We start from the raw sequence: 26154 nt of genomic DNA on the forward strand, positions 1-26154 counted from the left end.
CTTTCTCTGTTTAATGGACATTGTCTGTCAAACATAACCACACCATTCATAGAAGCCTTAGATCAACAGTTTAGCTATGCAAATTATTTTAATTATTTTTTTAAAGAAAACAAACATTAAAATAGTGCTTTCTTCTTTAACATATCCTAGGAGTTGAAAACCGAGGGGTTCTGAGCAAACTGCTGGACAACTTGTCTTTGGATGCACCATGGAAATAAAAATCAAACCCCCCCACAAAAGTAACAAAGCAAATTAACTGATGGTGTTCATGCAAGTTTCTCCAAAGACTTGACAGTGCTGCATCTGTGAGTCATGCCCTCCTGTGCTCTGTGTGTCCACCTCATGCACTACCCTGTGACACTGATTGTATGACCAGCTTGCCCAGATGTCCGTTGCATCCCTGTGAGGCTGTCAGTTTTCCTGTGGATTTGGGGAATGGACCTAAGCAAGGGCTTTCCTTGTCGAGAGTAGCAAGTGTTGAGACCTGTGGGCACGTGTGGGATGTGGGAACACGAGCAGATCCCCCAGAGCCTTGCGGCTGCCCCAGCCCTTCCTGTGGGGCTCATCCACGGGACTCTCCCATGTCATCTCTGAATGGGGCCTGTGCTGGGGCAAGGTGTGAAGATGTGGCTGGGGGCAGTCAGCACCGTGGTCTGGATGTGGTTCTGGTGACTGCACACCTCTCTGCTCCTTGTCTCTCCAGGAGAGCACCCAGGGCTTCCAGAGCAGGCCCTGGCACATCCCTGTGCTGCCGCCTGATGTTCTCCAGTGGTCCCCCAGCAGAGCCTGAGCCCTGTGGCTGTAGGAGCTGAGGATGTCTGCCATTCTGCTGCCACAGGGTGCAGAATGTGCTTGAGGCTGGCTGTTAACCCAGCACCAGGGCGGGGTGTGAGGGCCATTCCACTTCCTGTGTGACCATGGCTCGTACAGGCCTTGGCACCCTCCTGTGGGTGGCTGCCCCGTGCATGACCTGCTGCCGGCAAACATCCGCAGCCCCGGCAGCTGCAGCGCAGGGGCCCTGCACAGCACGTGCCCCTGTGCAGCCCCAGCCCAGCTCTGCCCCAGCCACCAGCCCTGGGCTCCCCTAGGCAGGGGATGGGCCCTGGCAGAGCCTCGGCTGAGGTGGTCACAGAGATGCCCTGGCCACAGCGCTCCCATGGAGCTGGCAGTGGCTGGGGCTGCTCCAAGGCACCTGCTCTCTCACAGTGCCATGGGAAGGATTCCCTCTGCCCCACAGAAGCCACAGGGGAGTGTGGGTTATTCCCAGTGGGAGGAGCTCTCTAAGCTCTAAAACTCCCCATCCCCTGGGGCCTGCTCTTCTCCCTCACCTGCTCTCCCCAGAGGTTTCTCCTCTCCAGCATGTGACTCTGCTGCAGAGGGTTCTCTCTTGGTTTTACTGAGCTTGAAACAGGGGTTTTCCCTGCACTGGTTAAATTCTTCTCTTGCTGCTGAATTTCTGTCTCCAAATGACCTGATGGGAAGCAGCTGCTGGTTCTCAGAGAGGCTGTGGGTGACACTGAGGACAGCAGCACAGGACCCTCTTCAGAGGGTTTTGGACAGGAAGAAAGATATCTGAGCACAGCCCAAGGCCAGGGCAGATCTGTGGGGACCTCAGGAATGGTCAGCTGGCCGTCTATGCTGGCACCCAGCCCTTGGCCCTTGCCTTTGGTGGGAAGTTTGCTCTCCTGAGGACCGGGTGAAGGCTGGGTACCACTGTGGGATAGTGCCATGGGCACAGGGCGGCTGCTGCTGCTCTGTGCCCTGGGCTTGGTGGGCTTGTTGCCCCCCCTGCTGATGTGCCTCTTGCGGCTTCCTGGTGGGCTGCAAGGTGGGCACAACACAGCCCAGCCTGGCCCATGTTGGGCAGGATCTGCTGCACATTGTCCTGGAGTGTTTGGGTGGGTGGGGAGGTTGGGTGCAGCTACTTGGAGAAAGCAAATATTCTGGCAAGCAAAGGGTGGGATTTCCACGGGGTCTTCACTAGAAAAGATGTGCATTTTGACTTAATGATGTCAGTGAATCATAGAATGCTTTGGGCTGGATGGGACCTTAAAGATTGTCTTGTTCCAGCCCCTCTGCCATGGGCAGGGACACCTTTCACTAGACCAGGTTGCTCCAAGCCCTGTCCAGCCTGGCCTTGGACACTTCCAGGGATGGGGCAGCCACAGCTTCTCTGGGCAACAAACTCAAGAGGCTGAAGGTGTGAGGATTGTTGCTAGTTTGAGGGTGGCTTCCAGGCCAGCAGGGACAAGTGCAGCAAATACCTTCACATCTGGTATTTCTTGCCACCCTGGAATAAATGTTGTTGATCCAGTCTTGGAAGGACCACGGGTGGGGGAGGGCTGGGGTGGGGGGCAGAGGTTGAACAGGGACCATAGTCCAACTAGATTACAGTGAGGGATGGCTCCTTGCACCTTGGAGCAAATGCTCCCTGTGAAGGGACGATGGGGCAAGTGAGGGAGAGCAACCTCTGCCACCTCCCGGACCACCACCGCTGCCTCGGCTGCTTCATGGTGCCTGGCTCGGAGCTGGAGTCTGGCATGTCCATGGGAGCCTGAAGGAATCCATCACTGAGTCTCATTTGGGGTTTTCTGTTGGTTTGGGTTTTTCTTTTTTTTCTTTTCCTTTTATTTTATTTTTTTTACTACCGCCTTAGTTTGTGGCCTGTCTTGTTGTGGTTGGAAAGAGTATCACTAGCCAGGTGGGTCTGTTGGTTGGCCCCACGCATGACCATGTGCTTCCCTCTTCTCTCTGTTGAACGGGATGTGCTCGCCTGATCTCCCAGAACAGAGACTTTGAACAATTCGTTGTTTATATGATGTATTTATTTTTACTTGTGTTTCATGTCATTTTTTAAAAAAATAATAAATTGTAAGTTGGTATAACTGCCTGTTGCTTCTCTTTTTTTTTTTCTTTTTCCCAGTAAAATAAATGTCAAAATGAAAAAAGGAAAGTGGTGTCATTTGAAGTGGGTTGGAGCTGGGCTGGGCATGAGCATCTCTGCACACCTGGAGCCCAGCCTCAGCCAGCAATTGTGTCCTGCTGCTTTCAGCAGCACCTGGGCTCCATCCACACCTCGGCAGCCACTCAGGTGAACATTCTGCTGCCTCCAGAGCAGAGGGAGGCATCACACGGCCGGCCCTGCTTGGGCTGCGTGCTGCAGGAGTCAGGGAACCATTGGGACAGCTGGCCCTTGCCCTTCCCTGTCCTCTGTGCTTATTACTGCTGCTGCTGTCATCAGTCAAGGCCAGGGGAAAGCAAGGAAAATAAATATTCTGCAGGTAAATAGCTGTGAGTCTCGGAGAGGCGGCGGGGGCTGCGTGCCCTGGCCCCGGTGCCCCGTGGGGCGCGGAGAGGCCGCGGGGCTGGCGGGGGTTGAGGTAGTAACAGCGAGGCGGTTCTGCACGGGCAGGAGAGCGGTGTCCCGGAGCTGGAGCCGGCGTGCGAGGAGGGCCCTGGAGAGGCCGGGGGGAGCTGTGGGCAGCCCTGGCTCCCTCTGCCCCTCACAGGCGCTGCGGGTGCCTCCGCACCCGGCCGTTCTTGCTGTCGGGGGACGGGTGCTGCCACTTGTGCCAGGCTCGCTGCCGCTGCCGCTCCTGCAGCCGCAGGGCGTTGCAGTAGGCGTCCAGGCTGGTGCCCGGTGCCCCCAGGGCCCGCGGGAAGCCCTTGGAGCCCGGGTGCAGGTCAATCCGGGGCCGGGGGCTCTGGTGGGTCCCGCCCGGCTCAACCGCCCTGCTCCGTTTGTACGGCGGCAGCTCCGTGGCCTCATGCCTGATGACGCGGAGGCTGTACCGGCTGAGGAGCCGGGAGAAGGAGCGTTCCACCGCCTGGCACTCGTAGGTGCCCACGTCCTCCCTCGACAGCTGGCGGATCAGCAGCCCTTGCTCCAGCACCAAGAAATGCCCGTTGTTCCTGACCTGAGGCGAAGACAGAGCTCGTGGGTCAGTCCGTGGGGATAAAAGCCGCCCTGCTCCTCGTCCCTGCTGCCCTGTCCCGTACCTCGCTCGGGGCTGTCTCCTCGCCGCGCCGCACCAGCCAGCGGATCGTGACCTGCGGGGAGCGCGCCAGGCACTCGAGGAAGGTCGAGTTCTTCTCCACCCCAAAAACCACCTTCTCCACCGCGGCTCTCCCTGTGCAGGGGAGGGGTGCGTGCCCTGAGCGGGGCTGTGTGACCGGAGGGAGGGCGGGCAGCACGGAGCAGCCAGCCCGTGGTGGGAGCGCTGCGTTCCCTGCGCGGTGCCGCCCGCCCTCCTGGGCATGGCGCTCCCTGGTCTGGCTGCCCCCACCGGAGCTGGCTCTCACCCTCTGCCGTGTCCTGGCACTGGCTGAGCGGGTCAGATTTCAGCACGTCCTGGCAGCGGGCACGCCTGTGGGAGAGCAGAGAGGGTGTGGGATCCCCCCGCGGCAATGCCTCAAGAAGGGGGACTAGGAAAGGGTGGGTGACAGGCAGGCAGAGAGGCAGTAGGGATCTGGCTGATGGGAAAAGCTCCAGGTCTGCCGCTTGCCCTTCCCGGCTCCCAACAGCATCTCCTCGCAGGGGCGTGCAGGGCTGGCCCGGGCACACACTCACCTCTTCTCGGTGAGCAGGTGTGGGGCGCAGGTCTTGCCGTCCCAGGTGCAGTAGGGATCCCTGGCCAGGCAGCAGTCGGTGCAGGTTTTGCCGTAGAGCTCGCAGCGGTACAGGGGGAGCTGGAGCAGCCCGTGGGTGCTGCTCACAAACAGCTCCTGCTGCTCGGGCAAGCGGGACAGGAGCAGTCAGCACCCACGGCTGGAGACCGGGGCTGGCAGGGAACAGCCCTGCCCCGTGCTGGGTGAGACACTGGGGGACAGGAGGAGTGCGAGAGAGAGCCTGCCGTTCCCTTAAAGCCCTGGCAGGATCACATTCCCTAATGTGCGCCCCCTGGGGCCAAGGGACCCGGCAGAGGGCTGGGATGAGCTGGCCTCTATCCCTGTCCCCGGACTGCTTTAGGGAGAAGCAGAAGGGACACTCACCCGCTTTGGTGATAACTTCATGTCCAGGATGGGAGAAGGTACCTGGAGGGGGAACAAGAGGGTGCTGCAGCCACGTCAGTCCCTCCTGGGGGCCCCAGCCTACCAAGTAGGATTGTGCCCCCAGGGATTACAGGATGCCAGGTCCCTGGTCACCTGCTCCATGCAAGGAGCCTGGGCCCTGGGCTGGCCCTTCTTGGCATGGGCAGCCCAGGACAGCTCTGCCCGGCAGCCCTCCTTTCAAATTGAGCTCAGCCCTCCCATTTCAGTGTGGGCTCCAAAGTGCAACCCACATGCCCCCTGAGGGACTGAATGGGGAGCTGGAAGATGACTTGGCTCCAGTCCCACTGGCGCCCCTCGGACTTTTTCTGCTGCCCAGGGTGGGTGGGAGCCCCCAGCAGTGAGGTGAGAACCTCCCCGAGAGCGGCCAGTGACTTCCTGCAGAGCCTGCAGGGAGGGTGTCAGGGCCACGGGTGGCTGTGTGGTCCAACCCTGTCACTTCAGGCCCCGTGGTGCCACCCTGGCTGCCTGTACCTTAGTGACGCTGATCTCCTCCAGGCTGATCACCTCGGGGCCGCGGCTCACCCCGCCGGCCAGGGCCACCTTCAGGACTTTGCCGTCATCTGTGAAGGCAGCGGGCGGAGGATCTGTCAGGGCTGGGAGCACCCGCGGGCTGGCGGGACCAGAGTGCCACGCAAGCTGCCCCGCGGTGGCAGCGCTCCCAGAGCCGGGTGAGCTCCCACCTGTGCCGAGGAAGAGCACGTCGTATTCCCGGCTCTCCGCGTCCAGCCGGTGCACCAGCAGCCGCCGCAGCCGGTACGGCACGTTGACCCGGAGCAGCACGGGCTGCCGGCCCTGCGGGTACACGGGCTCCCACATCAGCTGGTGGCTGCGCATGAAGCTGATCAGCTCGTCGGGGAAGTCCTTGGTGGACTGCAGGAGGGGGTCGTACGTCTCGCTGGGGCACTGTGTGACACAGGGGCTGCATTAGGGCCAGGCCGGTGCGTCCCACCGCCCCTCCCGCTGCTCCCCATTCCCTTACCGTGCCGGGGCGGGGGTAGGGGACGCGGCCCTTGTATTCCACCCAGCGGTAGTCGAATCCCTCCTTGTGCGCGAAGGGGCCGCTGAAGGCAGCTCTCACGGCAGCCATGGAGTAGATGCAGACGGCAGAGCCACTGAAGACACCGCTGTGGGGAAGCACAGGGCTCTCAGTGGCCCGGCCGCTCCACGGGGACCAGGTGTATGCACAGCCGCCCCCCTCGAGCCCACGCTGTCCCCTGCCAGCCCTGGAGTCGCGCACAGCTCCCCGGGGGTGGCAGGAATCGCTTTGACACAGCCAGTGCAGCCCGGGGATCGCTGGCTGTGCCGATGCCAAAAGCGTGCGTAACGATGTGCGGGTGAACCAGCGGCAGGGAGGGCAGGGAAATGCTGGTGGCCCTTCCTCAGCCAGCTGGGTGGTGGTGCTGCCTTCTCCCCACAGAGCTCCCTGGGGACAGCGCTGGTGAGTCCACACAGGGCCTGTCCCACATGAGGGTCCTGCTCACCTGGAGACTGTGAAGAGCCCAAAGACAAGGGGGTTCTGGGGGTCCCGGGTGCGCAGGAGGAAAACATCCTCTGCAAAGAGAGGGGTGGAGCTGAGGCACAGGGTGCAGGTGGGCATGCTGGGGGCGGGCTGGAGGGAGCAGCCACGGTGGAGCTGCATTCCAGGGCCGGGCACTCACCCAATTGGTCGAAGTGGGTCTCAGTGCCCTGGGGCCCGGGGATGGAACACACCAGGCGGGCCTTCAGGAACGTGCTCCAGCGGTTGATGAGGCTGCGCTTCCCTCCAACATCGTTCTGCCAGGCACCAAGAGCCAGGATCAGTCCAGCCTCTCTGAGTCTCCTCCACTGCTGTGCCCTCCTCATTCCCACAGAGGGACACTCCCAGCCCTGAGCTTTTTGCCTGTGGTAGGTGTGCAGTGACACCTTCATATTCCTCTGATTGGGGTGCTCCTTGGTCCAAAGCAGGTAAAAGCCCACCTGGTGGGACAACAGGCCACAGGGTGTTGGCCTTGAAAACTGACCTTGCAGACCCTGGCCACCCTGGCGTGGATGTGCCGCTGCTCCCAATGCCCAGCGTCCATGGCCGTCTCACGGAAGAAGATGTAGACTTTATCATCGTGGGGGTTGTAGGTATCAGGGATGGCATAGGCACCAACAAACGTGGGCTCTGAGGGGGAAGAAGCAGCACAGTGTGGCCCTGTATCCTGACCCCACCCTGGGGTACTGCTCTGAAAGCCCTTGGGAACAGTGTGAGGCACTGAGGGGACAGAGGCCCATGGAGACCTGGCTTCCCAGGAGGCAGTACACCATTCCCAGTGCTCAGGCTGTAGAACATGGAGCATGGGTCCACCAGGGCTTCATCAGTGCTTCACCCCAGAAAGGAGAGAGGGCCTAGATTAGAGCTCTGGCCCCAGCCTCTCCCCAGCTGGAAGGAGAGGCCCTACCGTGCAGCCAGTGGTCCTGGTTCTGCTCCGTGCGGATGTAGCTCTGCTCGGCCCCGTGCACCCAGGTCCGGAAGAAGGCAGCGCTGCTGCCCATGAAGTCACTGGAGGTGCCCGAGTACAGCTCCCCACCTGCAGGGTCAGGGGGTGTGGGTGGGAACAGTACCTCCCAGCAGAGGTTGTTCCCAGCACTCCCCTCCCAACATCCCCACTGCTCCTCACTCCCTCTTACCCATGAGGAGTCCCGTGAAGGGTTCGTGGGGGCTGTAGGGGCATCGTCCTCGCCCCGATTCCAAGGAGTGGGTCACCAACTGCATGCGGGGAGCCCTGGCACCCTGCCAGAGCCAAGGGGGACATGTCAGCCCAGGGGGAGCCTGAGAACAAGCTGGAACTTGGAGGAAAGAGGGGAGAGGATGGGAAGGAGGTTGGTGTGTCTGTGACGAGTGGGCTCCTCCCGGGGAATGCCAGAACCGGGTCCCATCCCCATTGGGACACCCTGACAGCCCCAAGCCAGAGCTGCTCTCTCCATGTGAATTCCAGGGATAGTTCCACACTGGCCACCCTCCCGAGGCTCTGGGGGTCCCTCTCCCCCTGCTCCCAGGGAGAGGGGTCTCTTGTCACTTTCTGCTCAGGGCTGTGTCAGTCCAGGGTGTCCCTCACCTTCCCCCGGGCTCCCAGCTGGATGAAGGCACAGACAGGCTGGTAGGAGCCGGTGCCACAGGCGAACACGTGGCTCTGGTTGAAGGGCTGCAGGAGGCGGATGAAGTTGGCACACTCCGTCTGCACAGGGGAGATTTTGTCAGGGCTGAGCTGTGGTGACTGCTGGGGGTGTGGAGCCTGGCCAGACCCTGTCCTGGCAGCTGTTCAGCTGGGCTCGGCTCGGGCTGGCTCCACAATGCCATTCCAGGCAGACCCCCAGGCTCCATTTCAGGGTGATGGGGTTGTTTAATATCATTGCTGAGCTGCCAAAGGCAATGGGTGGGGGCTGCCAACCCTACTTTACCTCCACGTTCTTCCCTGCCAGCTGGCAGTGCTCAACCTGCTCCCTGGGGGCTGGCCAGAAAATCTGAAACACAAAGACCCCACGGATGCAGCCCCTGCTTCCCTCAGCCTCCCGTGGCACCAGTGGGAGCAGGCTCAGCCAGCAGGCACTGCCAGGCTCGGGTGCACAGTGAGGACATGGGGTTGCTCTGGCACAGGTCTGACACCCCCCTAAGTCCCCAGGGCCCGGTGGGCAGCCTGCCAAATCAACTCAGAGCAAACCTGGCACGGGGACACGGCCTGGGCGTGCCGTGGCCCACCCAGGCGGTGGGCAGGCTCTCCTGGATCCCAGCCTGTGGGAACACCAGGCTCCAGCGCCTTAATGGGATTTTCTTTTGTTGGGCTCTGGCCATACACCCAGCCAGCAGGATGTCTTGGGATGACATTAGTGACTCGCTGCTGGAGCTCTTGCAGCAGCAGCAGGGACTAGGTGTGACAGCAGGGCTCTGGGCACTGCCCGCAGTCCACCCAGGTCACATCTCCTGGCCAAGCCACCCTGTCCCTCTGGCGCCAGCCCTTCCCAGCAGGGCTCAGCTCCACCAGGGATGGGCTGACCCCACTGATTGAGACATCCTGGTGTAAATGTGTCCCTGGTGAGGTTAGAAAAGCCCAGTTCAGAGCACATCCACCCCCACGCCCTGGCGCTGGGACAAGGAGTGGCTCCCAAGGAGGAAGAGGCCAGCCTGGCCAGGGCCACCATCCTCCCAGCACTGACCTTCTCAGGCTCTCTGCTGGGATGGTCCAGGTGGAGAAGGAAGATATGGTTTTTTGCTCCCACCATCAGCCAGGCTCTGTCTTCATCCACCAAGAGAGCCTGGAAATCCATCTCATCCCCTGAGGCCAGCAGCAGCCGAGAGCTGTTGGATTTCAGCAGGTCTGAGGAGCACAAACAAGGTGGAAGAAAGAGAAACCCATCCATGAATGACACAACTGCAGCCAGAGGCCCCATGCCTCCCTCTCTGGGACAGCTCTGGTTACCTATCCTTGCTCCAAGGGTACACGACATTCCTGCCACTGCCTTGGCAAAACCCACCACCCTTAGTGCTCCTGAGCTCATCATGGAGCCTCCTCCACGTGCATAGCTGAGGGGAAACATCACTCCTGCAGAGAGCAGAACTGTGCTGACCTTGCCCTAGCTGGGCTGGTTTGCAGGCACAGGGCAGGACAGGGGTTCAGCCCCAGTAGCTCGGGGTGCTCAGCTTCCAGCCTGCCTTCCAGAGGAGCTCCTGGAGCCCCAAAGCCACCCTGAAACCGTGGGCAGAAGATGGAGCAGAGAGGTGACTCACTTGCTGTGACTCCTGGCGTGTTTTCCCCGGGGTTCAGATCAAGGGAGTTTACATAAAAAAGGTTTTGCTGCTGCTGGGGCAAAGCCTCTCTCCAAGGAAAGGCTGTATGGAAACAGAGCCAGCACAGCCTGCTCTGGACACCCTCTGCACACACCCCTAAGCCTCTGAGTCTGCAAAGTGGCTGCTGGGCTCTACCCCATGTCAGGCAGGATGGATGAACTGGGACTGACCCTCGTAGGGGAAATCCCCATCTGTGCCTCCAGTGCCATCCCAGCCCAGCACTCCTCATTTCCCACTCTGTGTCCTGAGGCACAGCCTAAACTCAGCATTAGACTGGGAAAGATCCACGGGTGCCATGACCCAATGCACTCCTTTGGGAGCAGAGACAGGATGGTGGGAGAGGCTCTGCTGCTCTGGCTGCGGCTCCTCCCAGAGCAGCCGGGGTGGCTCGCCTGGCCCTTCTGGCACAGTTGTGGCCATGTGGGTGTGTGAGGAGGACAATAAGCTGTTGTGTTGGTTAAAACTCCGGAAACAACATCCCTGGGGCCAGTATTGGTCCGTGATGTGCAGTGCCAGGTTTGGGGGCTGTCTCTGGGGTGAGCCCCCCCCCATACAGCAGGAGCAGCGGCTGCACTGACACGGGACCGAAGCAGCTGCCACCCCCCAGCCCTGCTCCCAGGGGTCAAGACAGAGAAAACCAGCAGTGAGGCAGTCCTTGGAGCTTCCAGAAGTCATAACACATCTCTTCCCTCTCCAGAAGTTACAGGACGTGGCTGGGGATAGAGGGCAGTGCAGGGTAACGGGCAAAGGTGAGGCCATGGGAGGGGGAAATGGAGATGGGCTGCACTGGATGGGGGCTGAAGGAGATTGAATGTGGCTGGAAACTCAGGGAAACCTGTGAGATCCGGGCTGAAAGTCTGCCCGAAGTCGCATGGAGTGAGGCAGTGTGTCAGGAGCAGAGGGAAGGAGGTGGTCAGGGAATCGCTGCCGGCCAGGCGGACGTGCGGCCCCGGCTGCAGGTGGGGTTGGACGTGGGCACAGGCACGGCTGCATCCAAAGGGAACCGGCTGACCCGGGAGCCTGTCTCACTTCCTTCCACTCCTTTTCCAGGGCAGAGGGGAAGCGGGGCCAGAGCCTGGGGCTGGAGACGTCACTGACATTTGCTGGTCCCTGCTGGGCCAGGCGTGGGTCCCGATCCAGCAGCCAGGCTGGCTCCCAGCTAGCGCTTCCCTCTCCCCTGCTCCGGGCAGCTCCGGTTACGGCGGGGACACAAATCCTCCTCTGCCAGCAGCAGCTCCAAACCACATCAGGGAGCTCCTGCCTCTCCTCCTGCTGCACAAAAACCTCACAGCCCCGCTGCACTCCCTGCCTTTCCTCGCATGCCCAAGGGCTCTCCTTTGGGCACCAGAGATACAGGGCAGAAGGCTTCCAAGCCATTTCCCACCAGCTGAATGGGATTAACAGCTGAATTCCTGTCCCTTCCTGCGGGCCATTGTCCCTGCTGGATCTCCAACAGGGTGCGGTGCATCGTTCACCCTCCTGTGTCTGCCAACGCTCCCAGGACCTGCCTGATCCGGGGGAAATGTCAGGCAGGGTTCTGGGGAGGGGGGCTGGGGTGGGAGGGCAAAGGCTCATCCGGTACGTGAGTGTAATTAAGAGGAATGGGTACAAGCCTGGTCCTAGTAATGTCACTTGCTGGTCACTGTCTGACCTGCACCAGCCCTGTGTGAGGACAAGGTCAGGCAGGGCGATGGAAGAGCCTCTCTGCTGCCTCTGGTAGTTTGTGGGAGAAACCCTGGAAGGACTCACTGCCCTGCCTTTGCTCCCTCTGGCAGGTTAATGACCAGGAGGGTCTGAGCCTGACCCCATGGCTCTGCTCCCTCACCAAGGGGACATCGAGTGCTGGGATCCAGACCCAGAAAGCTGCTGCTCAAAACCAGCCTCTTCTCACCCTCGGGTCATTAGATCCAAACCCAACACTGGAGCCAGGGAGCCAGGGGGGCTCTGCAGCAGCCGTGCCATGGCCAAATCTATGGGTGAGCCCAGAGAAATATCCTCTCCTTTGTGTTCGCTATCTCCCAAGGCCACGGTGTTTGTCTTTATTGCCGGGACCGCTATGGATGGCCTTGTCCCATCCATCATCTCCTCCTGCCCCTCAGCCCAGCATCCCCCGTGCAGGGTGACCCTGAGCTTCCTGGGGTCACAGCCCGGCTGTGCCGGAGGGCTGCCCTTTCCCCTTCCCCCTCACCAGGCACAGCAGCCCACGGAGGAGATCCCTGAAGCCCAGGGCAAGCTTGGTGCTAAATCGGGCTCTGGCCCCTCACTGCTGTTGGCTATAAGGGACGTGCCAGGGCAGCCCTGGGAGCGATAACCAGGGCCCGTGACCTCCCCGTGCTCCGGAGCACTCGCTGTGCGGTGGCAGCCTCTGAGTCCTGCCTGGCCGCAGATCAAAGGCTGGCAGAGGAGCTGGGTGCCAGCTCCTGGGGTATTCCCGCAGGAGAGGCCGGCAGCCGTGCCGTGCCTTCCCTGCAGCGCAGCCTGGGGAAGGAGAGGCCGGGCTCAGGCATGCCAGGGCTGAGCCAGCTGAGCCCACCTACCCCTGGGTGCTGTTATAAACTCCTCCTCGGCTCCTCGGCAGGGTGGGAGCCGCTGCTGTTGTTCCTGGCCCCGTGCCCTGTGCCCCATCCTTCCTGCGCTCTCCGGCCCTGGCTGCTGTCATTTCCTTCTCCCGACCCTGCTTACGTCTTCCGCGCCCCACCGAGGGCTCTGCCCGCCACCCCCATGCTGGGATCTGTGGGCGCGGCTGATCCCGTGGATGGACTCTCAAACGCCTCCTTTTATTTATTTTTTTTTCCTAGGGGTTTTTAAACCTAAACTTCTCAAGGCATTGTGTCCTTGAACCTGCCCCGTGCTGTCCATGAGTCACATCCCTTCGCCATTGTTCACTTCGTGCTTGAGCCCTCCTGATGCTGGGAGCTTCCTCTTCTGCCTCTGCCCAAGGCGTGAGGGCTTTTGGCATGCCTGGCTCCGGGACCCTGTGGGGCTCTGAAGTCAGCGGTCCCCTTTCCCTCCAGCTGCCCCAGCAGCCCCATCTGCCTCCTCTGGCTCCAAGGAAAGGCAGAGCTGAGCTGGGCTATCAGCAGGGCCATCTCCTCACACAGGTATCCTGCACCCTGGGAGGTTCAGCCCTCTCCAGCCACGAAAGGGGAGCATCTTTCACTGTGCTGGCTGTCCCTGCCTGGAGAGCAGCTTCTCGGGGTGATGGAGTGGGCCAAGAGCATGGCCCTGGAGCCTGGAGTGCCGTGCCCATGGGAAAACTGCTCCACCCTCTCTCAGGTGTGGAGAGGGCTGGGCCAGCCCTCCCAATGGTCACATCTAGGGCAGCACTGGGGATGTGCTGAGCTGCCATCCTCCAATGAAAGCTCATGCTCATGCTGTTTTCCATATAGGAGAAGCTGAAAGCAGCTCAATTGGCCACATCCTTGCTGCAGGTTCATGGCAGGGTGAGAAGCTGCCAAGCTGGCAGGGTTCTGCTCTAGTTGGTCAGGCCATTCCCCTGTAAATTTTCTGTAGGTACTCCCTTTCCACACTTCTCTGGGCTGTGTTTTGTGCTACCTGTCAGTCTGCCCTTGCTGCATTGTCAGGTCACCAAAGCAGTCCCCCCTGCATCAGGCTTGAGAGGAGCAAACTGTGCCTCCCCTGAGGAACTCATCATCCAAACAGAGAGACAGATGCGGGGAGGAAGGGAGAAGCACAGCAGGGAGATGATCTGAACAGGGAATCAGTCTCTCCTGGCAGAAGAGGAGGATCAAAAGCAGAAGGGCTGAGCTGGGGTAGGACTGTGGTGGTGGGGGGCAGAGGAAGAGGCTGGTGAGTCTGTTCTGGGGCTCAGTGTCCCTGTGAGCAGAAGGCAGGGGACATTCCCCAGTGGTACCCAGTTCGGCCCCAGCCCAGGACACACCAAGAGAGGTCCCCAGTGACTCTGAGCAGGAGGACACATCCCCTCTGTCCCAGGGTTCTGTTGGATCAGGGCAGGGCATTCTCTGTTCAACCTCTTTTTCCAATGGCAGCAGCACTGGTGCAGCATCCCCAGGGGTTGTGCTTGGGTCTTCACCCCTGAAACATCCTGAGGGCCCAGAGTGTGGAGAGATTACAGCCATGACCACATGGCTGTCTGTGTCCCCAAGCCCTGACCATCCTTTTGCTCCCTGGAGGATGCTCTCCCAGCCCTCCCAGGCAAGGTGCAGACCCCGAGGAGCCCCTTACCTTTGTAGGTGAGGCGAAGGCGTGGGGCGTGCTGCTTCCATGCCCTGCTGCTGCCCAGCTGCTGCAGGAGCAGGCAGAGCAGGAGGGTGGCCAGGGGCAGCCAGTGGCCAGGGACAGCCCACATGCTGGCACAGGGAAGGAGGCAGGGTCTGCTCGCCCTCACAGCACCATGGTCCAGCGCCGAGACGCCACCTCCAACGCCGGCTGCAAGCAGAGAAGGGGAAAGGCTTCACTGTGGGCACTGGGCCAGTGTGGGCACTGGGAAGGCAGCTGTGGCTGGGACCCTCTTACCTTCCACCCCCCTGGGGGCTCCAGCACATTCCATGCCCAGGGAGTTCACAGGGCAGCTATTCCAGCCTGCCTAGGGGAGGTGTGCAGGGTGATGCCAGCGTGCCCACATCATGTGGTACCTGGGAGAACTGGGATTTGGGCATCCTGGAGGTGGCTGACGTGAGGGCATGGTACCCTCCAACCCTCCAGTGGGCTCTCAGAGCTTGGGCATGCTCTGCTCAGTATCTGCTCGGACTCCAGTGCTTGGCAGAGCCTGGTGCATAATCCCTAATATTCATCTGTTCTCAGCTTGGGGTTAAATCTCATCCCTTTCACTGAAAGAGGAATTTATGTTTTGGAACACCATCCATAAATGCCATATCTGTGATCTCCCCAATATCATCTGTGGCTCCGTGTGTGCATGACACATCTCTGGCTAGGATCTGTGCAAATTCCTTGTCACCACAGAGCTTTCTGAGGCCACCAGCATCCGCTGGCTCCAGGGTGCTGTGGGTTGGAAGGGCTCTTTAACGCACACACACACACCCTTTGGAGGTGTACAGGGGTTCACAGCCTCTCACAGCAGCTCCCACAGCCCCTGCCAGGAGCAGGGCTGGCCTGCCAGCTCTAACCACTTAATCCAGGCTACTTAGATGCTTTTTCTCCACTTAATAAAAAACCTGGTCCCTGCATGGTAGCTCTGACTAACTCCCCCTATTGCTGCATATTAACTTCTTCCAGTCCCATGACTGAAAGATTTAAAATGAGCTTTTTGGCTCATCCCTGCCCAGAGGCTCTTGGCACAAGGAGCAGGGGATTCCTGCCATCCCAGCAATGGGATGTGGGAGGGATGGTGGAGCCAAGCCTTTCCAATTGCCTTGCACAAGAAGGAGTTCTCAGCTCTGCCTAGGAGGGAGGGTTTGGGCTGGTGGAGTTGGGCTTTCTCTCTCTCCCAGCAGCAAACTGTGGTTGGGATGGGGTGCAGCTCCTTTCTTGCCCCTTCCCTGCCTTCACTACTGCCTGGATCTCACTCTGGTCAGCACAACATGCTGCTGCTGCTCCAGGTCCTTCCCCTCTACCAGGAGACCTGGCACCACTCTGGGACATGGATGTGACCTCAGGGCAGTGGCTGTGCTGTGCTCTGTCCCTCTAGTTTGGGGCAGCTCTCTCCACCCAGACAGCCCTTCCTGGGCACTTTTCCACATCAACCATTGCCTAGGGGGGAAAAAGCATCCCATAAGCATGATGGGTTTAGCCAGGTTCAGGCTGCTCCTGCATTGAGGAGAGGTGGGGTTCTCTGTTAGGAACCCATCAGCCACATGCTGCCCTTGCTGCCACAAACACGTCCCCAGCAGCAGCAGTGACAAGCAGCATCTCAGAGCCCAGCACCTGCAGAGCTCTCCCAGAGCCTCCCTGTGCACTCACAGCCGTGCCCTGAGCGAGCACTGCTGTCCCAAGGGTCATCACAAGGACGGGGCTGGGATCTGACAGAGAATTTTTTTTTTTTTTGTCTTTTCCAAAGTGCGTTGTGTTGCTGCAGGGCTTGGGAAAATGCTGTCCTCTAATTGAAGGTTTCTATAAATGGAGCTGAGTCTGTGCTAGGCTTAACTTTGGGCTAAGGCAGACTCGGAGGAATCTTTCACGACCCAGGGGATGCCAGGACAGGCTGGGATTCTGCAGATGGCAGGCAGGGCACTGCTGCTGCCTCAGGACACGTTCACACACGGTGAACTTTAGGGCCAGGCATGCGTTCCCGTGAACAGCTCGGCTGTACCAGCGCTCCGTATCCTGCCCTGGGAATGCCAAAAGGGCTGATGGCAGCAGGAGCCACAGCCATGCCCAGGAGGATCCCAGAGCCCTGGCACAGCTGGGCACAGGCATAGGAAAGCGAGGGGTTTGCAGCAGATAAGGAAATAAAAAAACTGCCAGAGGATAACCTCCAGTAAGGAACACTTCCTATGGGTGTCTTCCTTTCATGAGTGTTTGGGGCTCCCTCCCATCGTGCCCAGGCAGTGGTGAAGCACATCCACCTCCTGACACCTGGCTAAAATCCTGGCACAGCCCCCTGAGCTGCCTGTGCCCGCAGCCCCTGGCACAAGGACATCCCTGGCTGTGCCAGGCAGCGCGGGGGCACCAGCAAACAGATCTGCTGGAGGGGAAGGGCTCGGCAGAGCTCACACAGAGAGGGGAGCTCGGGTGCCTGGTGGATGGAAACAAGCTGGGAATGATGAATCCAGGGTTAAATTAAACACTCCCGACAGCTTTAAATAATCAACTGTCCAGAGCTGCAGCTCTTTCCATCTCAGTTTGGAGAGGGAAGTGCTGATGAGGGTGGGCTGCCAAGAGAAGGGGAGGCTGGGGGCTGACATTTCATACTCCAGGCACCACAGGACCTGCAGGGGAGGACTTGGGGGATGGCAGTCTTGTTCTGGGGGCCTGGCAGTCACCAGGAGTGCCAGGCATAGGTGGCACAGGTGGTGACACCACGGTGCTGGGCTGAGGCTGCCAGCAGTCCACCAGGTACCCTGGTCCCAGTGGCTACCCTGTGCCCTCCCTCCCTCCCTCTCTCCCCTTCTACTGGAGTACTGCAGAAGTGACAGGATCACAGAATGGTTTGGGTTGGAAGGGACTTAAAGATCATCTTGCTCCAGATGTGGGATGCCACCCACTGGGTCAGGTTACTCCAAGCCCATCCAACCTGGCTGTGAACACTTCCACAATGGACAAGCCACCGCTTCTCTAGGCAGCACATGCCAGAGCCTCACCACCTTCACAGTAAAGAATTTTTCTTAACATCTAATCTAAATCTCTCCTCTTTTAGGAAAACCATTTCCCCCTTGATCTATCACTATCTGGCTGTGTAGAAAGTCACTCTCCCTCATTTTTATAAGCTCCCTTTAAATTACAGTAGGGCTGCCTTGAGTTCTCCACAGAACAGAAGTCCAGCAGGTCTGAGGTTCTGGGCTGTCTCACCAAATCCCCTGGAAAGCCTTGCCAGAGAGCGAGCAGCCCAGAGAAAAGACAAATCTCCTTTATTTGAGACGTGGGTACAGGAGGGAATAATTTACCCGCGAAAGCGCCAATTTCCTCCTGACATCCCCTTTGTGTTGCAATGCCGTGAATAGTTTAAAGCAGCCCAAATTTCAGAGGGGGAAGGGCGCTAGCAGTGGGTTTATGGGGCTGTAGATGATCTCTGAGAGGGAAGGGCGTGCTGAACTCGGCTCCGCGGCGATCCCGCAGCACGACCAGCGGCGGTCTCCGTGCGCTGCGCTGCTTTCACAGCCCCGGCTGTGTCCCGGCTAATCCCCACGCACCGGCAGCCTGCTGCCTTCTCCGGTTACCGCAGGGCTGCCAGGGCCAGCGGCAGGAGGCGAAATGCCGCTCCCCAACAGCTGGGGGACCTCAAGGGAGAGGGACGGGGGGAGGAGAGGCACTGCTCTCCTGGTCAGCATCCATCCGTAGGGATCACCCCACGAGGGGACAGAAGCGCTGGGATAGACATCGCCGTGAGAGGGGGGAGCCTCAGGGAGCCAAGACCCCCTCCATGGGGCTGGTGCTTCCCAAAGTTCCCAAGCACCCAAGCCCTGGCTCCCAGACGTGAGCCCCACGCTCCTGAGACTGTCCTGCCTCTCCCGGCATAAGCCTGGTGTGGGTGGTTCCCCCTCTGCCAGTTTTGGGAGCTGGGACAGAGTCACACCCTGGCAAGGAAGCTGAGGGACAAAGCCAGGGCAGGAGGTGCAGGGGACTCAGCCCGGGTGCCCATCCCGCACGCACATCTGCGGGCAGCTGCGTGCCTGCCCGTGCTCCGTGCGTGGGGATGCGGAGCCACGCGTGAGGGGAGCGTGCACAGCCGGAGCTGCTGGCCCCGTGCCCTGCCCGCAGCTGTCCCTCTTCCTAAATCACCTCCTGCCCCCTCCCTGCTCAGCCCAGGGCTGTCCCTCTCCATCCCTGCGGGATGATGGATTCCCCGGCAGCTGCAGGGAGAGGCAGCTGTCGACTTTCTCCAGTGGAAGGACAAAGACACATGGGTGAGCCCTCCCTGCCTTCCCCCGAGCTGCCAGGCTGGGGCAGAGCCACTCCCTGCGGGAGCCTGTGGTGCTGAGTGATTTGTGGGAGGAGGACGTGACCGTCCCGCTCCGTGACATCAAAGCTGGGACCGCAAAACCGAGTGCCAGAGCTTGGGTGGCACTGGGACATCACGGCGTGCCCTTGAAGCGTCGGGGTCTAAGCGAAACCTTCAGTAGCAAGGTCACACGTGCCCGCACGGATCCGCAGAGATCGAAGGGAGGAGATTTTTGGAGGGGTTGGATAAGGGACTGCTGGGCAGCAGCAGAAGGCTGAGGCTGCTCCAGGTTCAGCCCCATCTCTGCCATCACACAGCCAGGGGCCAGCAGGATCCTGTCCAGCCGGGACATCCCCCCACTGCCACCTCCTGAGATTCAATCCCCTGGCTGCACTTAGCCCCAGACCACCCTTCCTTGCCAGGCAGCGCTGCTGCACTGTGCCAAGCACCACGGGTGGGGACAAAGGCACCCAGCTGCTGCTGGCACACTGCAGACCCTCGGGATGTCACCCCTGCCGGCCGGGGGGCTCCCCGCCCATGGGCACTGGGTGACAATGGCAGTGGGGCAGGGACAGCCCAGGGGTCTGGGCATTGTCAGAGGGCCCTGGCTGCCTGTGGTGACACCTCAGAGCAAAAGCACAGCACAGTGCTTGTCCCCCTGAAGTTACAGTAGCTGCAGGCACGCTCCAGCTGGGACCACATCCTCTGAAAGCAAATGGGGAATTGCCAAGCCTGAGGCTGGCCAGGGTATTAATAACTGTTTATGAAGGGATAAAGAGCTGGCTTCCCTTAACATCCTGCTAATCCCTTTCTTGAGAGGCTGCTGGCTCAGTCCCCACCTTTCCCTTGCTACTGAGAGGTGAAGCCTGACCTGGCCTGGCTCTTGGGCATCTGGCTGGGAAGGTGGCCCAGCAGTGGGCTTGTCCCAGGGCACAGTGACAGGCATAGTGAAGGGCTGCAGCAGCCCCTACTTCCAGTCCCTACAGGATTTCTGGATGTTCCTGAATGTGCTGCTTGTATGGGACATCCACTGTTCCTCCTCCTAATTTACCCCAAGGGCATCCAGCCCCAGGAAGGCAGCAAGTCCAATGTACAGAGAAAGCTGAATGGAAACAAAAAGCATTTATTGCACCTTGCACATCTGCTCTCACCTAAAATGCTGCCAGAGCACAGGCAGCTTCCAGCACAGAGCAGTGCCACAGTGCTGTTGCCCACCCCAGGGCTCCTGGAGTGGGCAAATGTTGTGGTTTAATATAGAAAAAGAATTTTTTTCGGAAAGGAGAAGTCAATTTAGATATCGACTAATTAAAAGTAGACACGCCTCTGAGAACACAGAAGGGTTAAAAGTAAAATTTTAGAAAAACTTGCTCTTTTTAGTTTTAGTTAGAGTGCAGTGCAGCCTTTATTTGCTTGGCACATTATACCAGTATCAAACCATAACAGCAAACCACACTGGGACACCAGTGGGAAGTGGCAAATTCATAGAGGACTGTGTTCCTCCATAGATAAAACAGAGGAGAAACAAGTGTAGATAAGTGTATTAAACTCTGGGCTGACTCAGCATATTAAATTCACAATTTGCCTTCGAGTGCAATTGAGAAGCTTAAATTTCTTTCACAGGATAACATAATTGTAGGGGTTGGAAGACACCTCTGGAAATCATCCAGTCCACCCACCCTGTCAAGACAGGGCCACCTGGACCAAGTTACACAGGAATGAGTCCAGGTGGGTTTGGAATGTCATCAGAGAGGGGAAACTCCACAACACTCTTGGGGAGCTGTTCCAGTATTCTGTTACCCTATATGTAAAGTTCTTCCTTATGTTGAGGTGAAGCTTCTTGTGTTTTGCTTCATGGCCATTACTCCTCATCCTGTTGCTGAGCACCACTGAAGAGCCTGGCACCATCCTCTTGGCACCCACCCCTGAGATATTTATATGCATTAATGGGATTCCTCTCAGTCTTCTCCTCCCTAGACTAAACAGGCCCAACTCCTGCAGTCTCTTCTCAGAAGAGGCACTTCATGACTGGAGGGGGCTTGCCATGCTTTAATGTTTTGTTAAAGTACCCAAGTAAGGCAGAGAAGAGGCTGTGTACTGCCTGCTGAGCTGCCAGGCCAGGTCCCCAAAGCCTCGGGGGTCCCCAGAGGCAGCACTGAATTCCTCAGAGCCATTTATACCCCAGTGCTGAAACCCACTCTTGTCACCTGTCTGCCACATGGCCTGACACTCAGCACAGCCCTGGGGAGGCTCGAGGGCCCTGCTCCACATGGGAGTTGTTCTCTGGGCTTCAGATTTTCCAGGCTCAGCCTGGGTGAATCCCACATGTGCTGACAAGGGCTCCAAGGCCAGGGATCTGCATGGACTCCAGCAAGGGGCAGGTTTGCTTCTCCTCTTTCATGGGCTGGCTGTAAATCCTCCATGGGTGACACCTGGAGTTTCAACACAGAGCTCACCAGCCCTGGGTCACCAGCTGGAACCCAGTGTCACAGGCTGCTGCTCCTTTGGTGACCTCTGGAAAAGACGTGGTGGGTTTGGCTGAGTCCTGGTGGGACCCCTGCAAAGAATTCCAGCAGAGACCCAAGGGCTGGGAGGGACAGCTCCATCTCCAGGGAGACATCCGTGGCAAAAGAATTCCTGTTCCCTGGGCAGGCTGCAGCCTGTCCCAGCACTCCCAGGACAGCACCGATTGCTTCCCGAAGATGCCAAGGCTATCTGCAGCAAGCCCACAGGATCTGTGACATTGATTTTCTTCATTCACATTGTGATTATTGCTTCCCTCCTCCAAACCTATTGGACGGGGATGCTCAGCACCACTCAGAGTGCTTTTAGCTTGGCCACATCTCCGCATTCCAGGCAGGAGCCGGCCATGAAACACCTGCTCTGCTGCTCGGTGACCTGGCTCATGAGCCACTTCACCACTGCCAGCCAGCGACACGGCTGTCCCAGCTGGGGCCACCCGCCTCCCCCGACACTTGAAAGCTCGGCAGTGTTTTGTTTTCACCAGCGGGAGCCCCGCTCCCGGCGCTCCTGGCCGCTGCGCTAATTGGAACAGGCTGGGCAGGCGTGGGGGGCTCCGCCGGAGAAAATATTTTAATGAGGATGGAGGGTGCCTGACCCGTTATCTGCTTCTTCTCAGAGTCTCTTGGCCGGGCTGCTCGGGAATTACCGCCTGTTTTGCCGGCTAAGGTGCCTGGCTCGCAAGCCCTGGAGCCCTGCGGAGCCCCGGGCCCGGCAGCCGCCCCGGCCCCGGACGGGCTCCGCCGGCGGCAGCGCTGCCACCACCGCAGCATCCCGGCAGCGGCCCGGGGCGCTGCCTGCACCGCGGCTGCAGCTTCTGTGCCGGCTATTTCCCGGGAGCAGGGAGCAGCAGAGACGCTGGGATGGCCGCCGGGCCGTTCCCCCCAGGTCGCTCGGTCACTTCCCCGGAGACGCGGGGTCTGCTCCGGGCGGAGCTGAGACAGGGCAGGAGCTGGGCAGCTTCACACCGGGAACCGGGGCAGCCGCAGCAGGATGCTCCAAAGCACACAGCTGCCCTGCTTTTGTCATTTCCCTGCCCTGCAAACACAGGCAGAAGCCAGCCCAGAACACGGACACAAATGGGGGTACCCCCTCCCAGCACGGCTCCTCTGCCAGTGTCTCCAGAGGGGCAGAAGCAGACAGCGCCATGTGCCGTGTCCTCCTGCCCAATCCCTACCTCACGTGTAGGCCTCTCTGCCCCCCAGGAACTCACCTGCATGGGGTTCCACCACAGAAGGCCACAGTGGCTGGCATTACTCTAGCGTGGGGCTGAGGCACAGATGGATTAAGTGACCTGCTCATGGCCAAATAGGAAGCACAGCAGGGCAGGGATTGACCCCAAGTATCTCATCTTCCCCCAAAGAGCAGCTCATCCTCCTAGAGCACAGAGCAGCTCAGCACTGGGCCTGACTCCGTGCACGTGGCTTTGGCACATGGTGGCAGAGCTGTCACGGTGTCACCGCCCGCCCGTGGGAGCACACACTGTGGGAAGGCCAGTTCCTCCCTCAGAGGACAAGCAAGGGACAGATTGAAACCGAAAGCCCTTGTTTCCCCTTTTCACACGACAAAGAGCTCAGGCCAAGTTAGCTGACATCAGTGGTCTCCTCCTAGAAAAGGGGGAAATAAACCTGGACCCGACGGTGGGAGAAGCAGGGGAGATCCTGCACACAATAAATGGCAGCCCGCCAGCGCACGAGAGCAGAACAATAACCCCACACAGCTGAGTGCTTGTGAGCAGTGTTGTTCCAGGGAAACCAGACCCTGGGCAGGCTCCCAAGTCAACAGGGGCTGATGCTGGCAACAGTTGTGCTCCATGTCATGCCATGCTGACAGTGCAGAGGGGTTGTGCTGGTCTGGAGCACACATGTAGCATGCCTGCAGGTACAGTGGAGCTGGGGGAGATCAGGGGGTACATGGAGCATGGAGGTGGCAAAGCCCAAATATCCTACAGCAACTACACTGGGAAGTAATAAAGGCTTATCTCTGCCAGGAGTATAGAGTACTCCTTTCTGGGTACTGTAGAACCTCTGTCATTCATGGCATTTATCTGCAAGGAGATGCTGGGGGTTTATGGCTGTGTTTTGAGATCATCTAGTCTTTAGGGAGGGAAAATAACTAGGTACTGTGAGTCCAGCCCTATCACTTACACAAGTCCTTTCATCATCCTGTACTTCAGTTTCCCCAGGTAAAATGTGCTGGAGAAGGTACAGCCAGGTCCTGTGAGCAGGGTGGGAGCAGGGAGGCGTCAGGTGGCTTGCAAGGACCAGAGAGGACCAAGGATGGAGACCCAGTCCAGGACAGGTAATTTTCATCTGTCCCCCTGTTCCCACTCCCCTCTTTTCTCCCTGTTCCAAGCAGTGGGGAGCACGATCCCCTGATCTGACTTCCTCCAAATGGGGGCTCCTCAAAAAGGGCAGGTGAGGCTAGGTGTGTCCCCCTATTCCCCATCCAAAAGCCAATCCTGGCTGCCCCTCCAGGCCAGGAGATGACTCAGCTGACTGATCTCTGTGGGTTTGTAACCATATAAGCGAGTGCCTGTAAGGATCTAATTGCCCTGTGCTCTCTGAACTTCCTCTCACTGTAATCCCAGACGGAGTGGGGAGAGCCCAAACTTGGAGGAAGAGGCAGCTCCAAGAGTCTGGGAGCCAAAATTTATAATAAATCTTCCTGCTTGCTGTAAACAGCCCCTGAGCGTGTGCCACAGGAGCACAGCAGAGAGCCAGGCAGCAGAATCCCCTCTGGAACCTCTGCCAGCCCTGCTGGCTTGGGCTGGGCTTGGCAAAGGGCAGGAGCTGCCAAGGACCCCAGACTTGGCTCCAGCTCCCTGTCCTGGAGCTGGGTGCTGCTGGATGCTGCTGCTGGCAGCACCACAGCCTGGGCATCACCTCTTGTCCAGCCAGATGAGATGGCTCAGGCTGTGGCAGCTGCTCTCCAGCCTCCGTGCACAGGCATGATGGGATTTGGGAGAACATCTCACATCCTTGGGGGTTTCCTGTTAAATTCTCAACCTAAGGAACTGCAGCAAATGATCTTTGTCTTACACACTTGTGGAATTCAGTGAGATTAGATTAGGGGTGAATTCTTCCCATATTTCTTATAGGGCTGATATCTCAGCCCTGGCTTTCGGATTGACTTCCCCATCCCCGGCTCATTAATCACCGGGGTGTTTGTGTCTCTGTCGCTCTCAATACCGTTAACTCAGCAGGAGTCATCTATCTGTTCCAGCAGCCCATCGTGTCAAGCCAGTGACCCGTCAGGGCTGCCTGACCCCTCCCTTTGAAGGCAGAGCAGGAGTGGCTGGCAGAAGGCTGGACACGCTCCACTGGGCGAGGAGAAAGCTCCCCATGGCTCGCACTCGGGGCGCGTGGCCGGCATGTGTGCCACAGTTCTGGGACCAGATCTCCTGCTGCACTTCCCCCTTCCCTTGGGCACATGGCTGCAGGGAAAAAGTGCTGCTTTCCAGTTTAGCAGTATTTTCCTGACAGTGCTCAGCAGCTGGATCAAAGCAATGGTTCTTTAAAGGCAATAAACTTCTTAACTAAGGGCAGGCTCACTGGAGCTGATTTTCAGTGAGCAGCACATCCCATGGCCCAGATGCCTTCTAGGGTACACACTCAGGAGCTGTGATTCATGCCAAGGGTTGTCTTAGTTCAAGGGTAGAAAGAAAGAAATTACCCTTTTTGTCTTAATTTAAGTCCTCTAAGTGTTTTTTTATTTGTTTCTGGTCATAAACAACCACTCAGCCTTCTCCTTCCTCCCTCACCCTGTGTATCAGCCCCTCACGCCGAAACCCACCCGTCACTCTCAGGACACTCAGGCATGCAAGTCTCCTGACTCCCAGCCATCCATCCCCGAGATCTGTGATGCTTCCAAGCAGAAGGATCATTAGTTAAGGGACTCCTTTGCAGAGCACTCAGCATTTCTCAGGCTCTGTTTCTTTTCTGCCTGCTGTATCACTTGACCCGAGTTTCTGAGAGCTGAGGCATTGCAGAGGGGGTTGAAGAAACACGATTTCCCTGTCCCAACAGATTTTATAAAGCCCAAGCAGAGGACAATTCCCTCACTGACCAGGGAGGCTGGTTTTTTGGTTTTTTTTTCTCCTTAGATCAAGAATGACACAACCGTTTTGGAGGCAAATGACTGATTGCTAGCTGGTGAGGAAGGGGAAATCTCACAAAGTTATCTCTGAGCAGTGGCAAAGCCAATTAGCTCAGTGTGGGTTTTTGGGCTCCTCAGCAGCAAAATAGAGCATTGAAGCTAAGAAACCCTAGAAAAACCAGCTCTGAAAACAGCTTCAGTGTAGTAAAAAAGCACAAAACCTCCTGGGACCCAAGTTACAGCATTAAAAGATACGACACAAACATAGAAGATCGGGGGATCGGAATAAGGTAACCTTTAGGGTCCCTTCCAACTCCAAGCACTCCACGATTCTATAAAGGTCAGTAGAACTTTTCATGCCGTGCCAGGGCAAGCAGAGCGGCAGGGAGAGCTCTGCTCTCTCCACGGGGGCCGGGATAAGCCCAGTCACTCCTGAGTTACTCTGCACGAAGCTGTAAAACACCACGAAGCTGACTGAAAGCAGAAGAGCTCATGACTGATCAACCCCGGCTCCTGCTCCGCCGGGAATGCCACCCCAGGCAGCTCTGAGGGAGCGAACCGAGGCAGCCCGGAGCAGCCGGGCTCACGAGCAATTAATTAATCGATTAACCATCGCTCATTACTCACCGGCCAGCGGGATCCCGGAGGCGATGCTCACCCTGCCGCCCCTCCAGCGGCTTCTCGCAGCGCGGCCGGAGCACCTGGGGCTGCGGCGGCAGGAGGAGCCGGAGGTGGGAGGACAGCGGGGGCAGCCCCTCGCTGATCCCGGCCGCGGCATCCTGCGGCTGCCCCGTCCCGCCGTGCGCACGCCGCAATTGCCATCTAGCGGTGCGCGATCGTGCGGCCCATGCAGCCGCGGGGAAAGAAAGGAATATTCCTCTTTTCCCGGGAAGTTCCATCCCTGCAGCTCGCGGCGCAGCTCGCGGACGGGGATAGGAAAGCCGCGGATGCGGCGCTCCGGCTGGGGATTGGGAAGCCGAAGAGATGGGAGAGGCTCGTGGGCATCGGGGGTAGAAAGGAAAGCTGTGGTCCATGGGCAACTCCAGAGCAAAATGTGATGGAAAGGCAAATCTGGGAGGATTTGGGCTCCAGTGCACAAGCACAGTGCAGCGGGAGCAGACACGACCTGATGTATTAACTA

The 26154-nt window shown here is 58.8% G+C and overlaps 2 protein-coding genes across 2 annotated transcripts in view; one reads left to right on the top strand and one right to left on the bottom strand.

Annotated features, from left to right (window-relative positions):
* RAD54L2 (RAD54 like 2) overlaps positions 1 to 2885 on the top strand; it is a 68638-nt gene extending 65753 nt beyond the window's left edge. Inside the window, exon 23 of the mRNA XM_021529167.4 lies at positions 151 to 2885. Within this exon, the coding sequence (XP_021384842.2) occupies positions 151 to 218 (68 nt within the window). The 3' untranslated portion in view covers positions 219 to 2885. The remainder of the gene's footprint in view (positions 1 to 150) is intronic.
* On the bottom strand, positions 2808 to 25810 carry LOC110469952 (semaphorin-3D). Its single transcript, XM_031505988.3, has 18 exons — positions 25641 to 25810; positions 14066 to 14269; positions 9229 to 9389; positions 8476 to 8538; positions 8133 to 8252; positions 7705 to 7807; positions 7476 to 7604; positions 7053 to 7198; positions 6711 to 6825; positions 6534 to 6603; positions 6032 to 6176; positions 5733 to 5955; positions 5524 to 5612; positions 4993 to 5034; positions 4571 to 4728; positions 4303 to 4367; positions 4000 to 4130; positions 2808 to 3917 (listed from the first exon to the last, which is right to left on the bottom strand). Exons 1-18 carry the CDS (start codon positions 25789 to 25791, stop codon positions 3504 to 3506), a joined length of 2529 nt encoding a protein of 842 aa, XP_031361848.2. The 5' UTR covers positions 25792 to 25810; the 3' UTR covers positions 2808 to 3503.
* Positions 25811 to 26154: the final 344 nt, after the last annotated feature.

This window comes from Lonchura striata, chromosome 12 (genome assembly GCF_050655825.1).
Source record: "Lonchura striata isolate lonStrDom1 chromosome 12, ASM5065582v1, whole genome shotgun sequence".
In the NCBI taxonomy this organism is placed as follows: Eukaryota; Metazoa; Chordata; class Aves; order Passeriformes; family Estrildidae; genus Lonchura; species Lonchura striata.

Coding starts and splice junctions, on each gene's coding strand:
- LOC110469952 (XM_031505988.3), bottom strand. CDS start 25,791: ATGCCGCGGCCGGGATCAGCGAGGGGCTGCCCCCGCTGTCCTCCCACC. Junction 7,199..7,475: donor CCAGGACCACTGGCTGCACG/GTAGGGCCTCTC, acceptor CTTCCCCCTCAG/AGCCCACGTTTGTTGGTGCC. Junction 5,035..5,523: donor AGGAGATCAGCGTCACTAAG/GTACAGGCAGCC, acceptor TTCCCCCTCCAG/GTACCTTCTCCCATCCTGGA.